Source organism: Cebus imitator, unplaced genomic scaffold, assembly GCF_001604975.1.
Source record: "Cebus imitator isolate Cc_AM_T3 unplaced genomic scaffold, Cebus_imitator-1.0 Scaffold54, whole genome shotgun sequence".
Lineage (NCBI taxonomy): Eukaryota > Metazoa > Chordata > Mammalia > Primates > Cebidae > Cebus > Cebus imitator.
In genome coordinates, this window is record NW_016107369.1 from 5,132,069 (window position 1) to 5,136,004 (window position 3,936).

At 42.3% G+C, this 3,936-nt stretch overlaps 1 protein-coding gene across 5 annotated transcripts in view; it reads right to left on the minus strand.

The window, feature by feature from the left end:
* The window catches only part of BBOF1 (basal body orientation factor 1), a 48,946-nt gene that overhangs the window by 31,392 nt on the left and 13,618 nt on the right, over positions 1 to 3,936 (minus strand). For all 5 annotated transcript variants that reach the window (XM_037738552.1, XM_037738550.1, XM_037738554.1 and 2 more), the window contains one exon: positions 2,655 to 2,798. In XM_037738552.1, coding sequence (XP_037594480.1) covers positions 2,655 to 2,798 — 144 coding nt within the window. The remainder of the gene's footprint in view (positions 1 to 2,654; positions 2,799 to 3,936) is intronic.

Below are 3,936 nucleotides of genomic sequence, written 5' to 3' on the forward strand. Positions count from 1 at the left end.
TACAAGTTCTTTGACACTCCTCCCTTCAAATGATGGAAACTAATTCCCCACACCTAGGAATGTGCACTAGACTTAAGGATTCACTTTTAGCTATTAATAATAAAATATGGTGGAAATAATGCTATGTGACTTCAAAGCCTAGGTCATGAAAAAGACAGCTTCTGTCTACATCTCATTTAAATTATTCACTCTGGGTGAAGTCATCCACCAAGTCATGAGAACACACAAGCAGCTTATAAAACAGCCCATATGGGTCAAACATGGTGGCTCACACCTATAATCCAAGCACTTTGGGAGGCTGAGGCAGGCAGATCACTTGAGGTCAGGAGTTTGAGACCAGCCTGACCAAAATGGTGAAACTCTCACTCTACTGGAAAAAAAAAAAAAAATTAGCTGGGCATAGTGGTGCACATCTGTAATCCCAGCTACTTGGGAGGCTGAGGCAGCAAGAATCACCTGAACCCAGGAAGTGGAGGTTGCAGTGAGTTGAGATCATGCCACTGCACCCCAGTCTAGGCAAAAGTGTAAGACTCTGTCTCAAAAAACAAAACAAAACAAAAAAACCCATGTGAGGGAGCAGTCTCCCACTAATCACCAGCATCAACTTCACAGGCACTTGAGTGTGCCTCCTTGGAAGCAGATCCTCAAGCTCCAGTGAAGCCTTAAATGACTGTAGCCCATGTTATACTAAAGTATCTCCCCCACAGAAATCAGCAAATGCTACAAATCCATACTTTTTTTTTTTTTTTACAGAGAGCTGCACATGACCGTTCATATAATTTTTACTATGTGACATGCTATTTTATGCACTTTACATATATTAACTCATTTAATTCTATAACAATTCTATGAAATAGTAACTCTTACTTTGTTTTGCTTTATTTTTGAGACATGGTCTCATTCTGTCACCCAGGGTGGAGTGCAGTAGTGCAATCACAGCACACTACAGCCTCAATCTCCTGGGCTCAAGTGATCCTCCCACCTTAGCCTCCCAAGTTGCTGGGACTATAGGTACGAGCCACCGTGCCTAGCTAATTTAAAAAAATTTTTTTTTGGCTAGGTGCAGTGGTTCATACTTGTAATCCCAGCACTTTGGGGGGCTGAGGCGGGCAGATCACAAGGTCAGGAGTTCGAGACCAGCCTGGCCAACACAGTGAAACCCTGTCTCTACTAAAAATACAAAAATTCGCTGGGCGTGGTGGCGTGTGCCTGTAATCCCAGATACTTGGTAGGCTGAGGCAGAAGAACGGCTTGAACCCGGGAGGTGGAGGTCTCAAAAAAACAAAAAAAATTTTTTTGTTGTAGAGGTGGGATCTCACTATGTTACCTAGGCTGGCCTTGAACTCCTGGCCTCAAGAGATTCTCCAGCCTTGGCCTCAAAAGTGCTGGGATTACAGGCATGAGCCACTATGCCTAGCTGAAATACTAACTCTTACTATCCCATTTTACAGATGAGAAAACCAAGGTATAAAAAAGTTAAGTAACTTGCCTATAGTCACAAAGCTGATTTCAGCTATCTGTTCCTGGAACTCACCTGTGCCATTTATGGAGTTATCAGTAATGTAATAAAACTATATTCTAAGCCAAGGAAAATAAGAGAAACTTTCTGAGAGTACTTAGTGTTTCTCATCCCCTGGCCCCTAATATAGAACCTTCTAAATTTCTCTAAAACTAGGCCGGGCGTGGTGGCTCACGCCTGTAATCCAAGCATTTTGGAGGCCAAGGCGGACAGATCACCTGAGGTCGGGAGTTCAAGACCAGCCTGACCAACATGGTGAAACCCCATCTTTAAAAATAAATAAATAAATAAATTTCTCTAAAACTATCATTCATTAGCCTAAATATTTTTCTTTGGAAATCTGCTACTTTTGGCTGGGTGCGGTGGCTCACACCTGTAATCCCAGCATCTTTGAGAGGCCGAGGCGGGTGGATCATGAGGCCAGGAGACTGAGACCACCCTGGCCAACGTGGTGAAATCTTGTCTCTACTAAAAATACAAAAAATTAGCTGGATGTGGTGACGCGTTCCTGTAATCCCAGCTACTCGGGAGGCTGAGGCAGGAGAATGGCTTGAACCACGGAGTCAGAGGTTGCAGTGAGCCAAGATCATGCCACTGTACTCCAGCCTGGGTTACAAAGCAAGACTCCATCTCAAAAAATAAAATAAAATAAAGAAGTATGCAACTTTTTCCCTCATATTTTTTAAGAACTTGTAGTTTGTTTCTTACTAAATTCAATCCAAAGGGTTACCTGTTGATAAACACAGGAGGATGCGTCGGCTGAGATTTGGTGAGTTTCCAAAGCAATCAATGATTAGAAAAAGAGAAGTCTAAAGTCAAGACCTTTGACAGCCAGTCCTACCCTGGTATGTCTCACCTTTTTCTCTTAAATAATTTCTAAAATGTCAAAGTTCTTTGCTATCTCACAGGAATAAATGTTTGTGAAGGCTTCTGTAGGCATTAAGTAGTTAATTCTAATTTCATTTTTTTTTTTTTTTTTTAATAAAGACGGGGTTTCACCATGTTGGTCAGGCTGGTCTTGAACTCCCGACCTCAGGTGATCCGTCTGCCGTGGCCTCCAAAGTGCTTGGATTACAGGCGTGAGCCACCACAACTGGCCCATTTTTTTTTTTTTTTAAAACGGAATAAAACTTACATCATCTAACTCTCTCTCCACTTGGATTTTTCTCTTCTGGAATTGTCTTACTGTTTTCAGCTCTGTGTGAATCATGCCGATTTCTTCGGCTTTTTGATGGAACTGTCCCTCTAGTTCATTGATTTGCCTGGTATACTTTTGTTCCTGTATTCAAAAAAGAGGTAAACAAGTTAGGAGAAAGAACAGAAGTCCCACAGAGTAGTTTCATTTAAAGCCTTAATCCATTTGCATATATTCTTTGAAGAAATACCTGCTACTGGCCAGGCATGGTGGCTCACCCCTGTAATCCCAGCACTTTGGGAGGCTGAGGTGGGCGGATCATGAGCTGAAGAGATCGAGACAATCCTGGACAACATGGTGAAACCCACCTCTACTAAAAATACAAAAATTAGCTGGGCATAGTGGCACGTGCCTGTAATCCCAGCTACTCAGAAGGCTGAGGAAGGAGAATAGCTTGAACTTGGAAGGTGGATATTGAAGTGAGCTGAGATTGCGACACTGCACTCCAGCCTGGGCAACAGAATGAGATTCTATCTCAAAAGAAAAAATTTTGGAAAAGTTTCTATATAAGATGATTGCATAGAAAGGAAAAAAATTCAGATGTTTATTAAAAAGGGATATGAGAAGACTAAACATGCCTTTTATCTCTAATATAAATAACATCCCAAACCAAGTTAAAATTAATTAGCTAGGAGTCAAAGGGAGGGTGGTAAACATTCCTAATAAATAAAGAGGTAGGTAGGAGAAAGAAAAAGGTTGAGGAAGAAGGAGGAGGGTGAAAAGGGGAAAGAGACATAAAAGAAGGGAGGAAGAGGAGAAAGAGGAGGAGAAGGAAGAGGAGAGGGAAGTGAAAGCACAATGACAGAGAAAAGGAAGGGGTGAAAAAGGAAAGGCCTTTTTCAAAAACAAAAAATGAACAAAAGATATTAAAAGAAAGGCAAATGGCTGTCAAACATGAAAAAATGTCCAACCTACCTCCTAATAAGAGAAACACAGGCTGAGTGGGGTGGCTCATACCTATAATCCCAGCACTTTGGGAGGCCGAGGTAGGCGGATCATGAGGTCAGGAGATCGAGACCATCCTGGCCAACATGGTGAAACCCCATCTCTAATAAAATACAAAAAACTAGCCGGATGTGGTGGTGCGAGCCTGTAGTCCTAGCTACTCAGGAGGCTGAGTCAGGAAAATTGCTTGAACCCAGGAGGTGGAGACTGTAGTGAGCCGAGATCACTCCACTGTACTCCAAGCCTGGCAACAGAGTGAGACTCTGTCTCAAAAAAA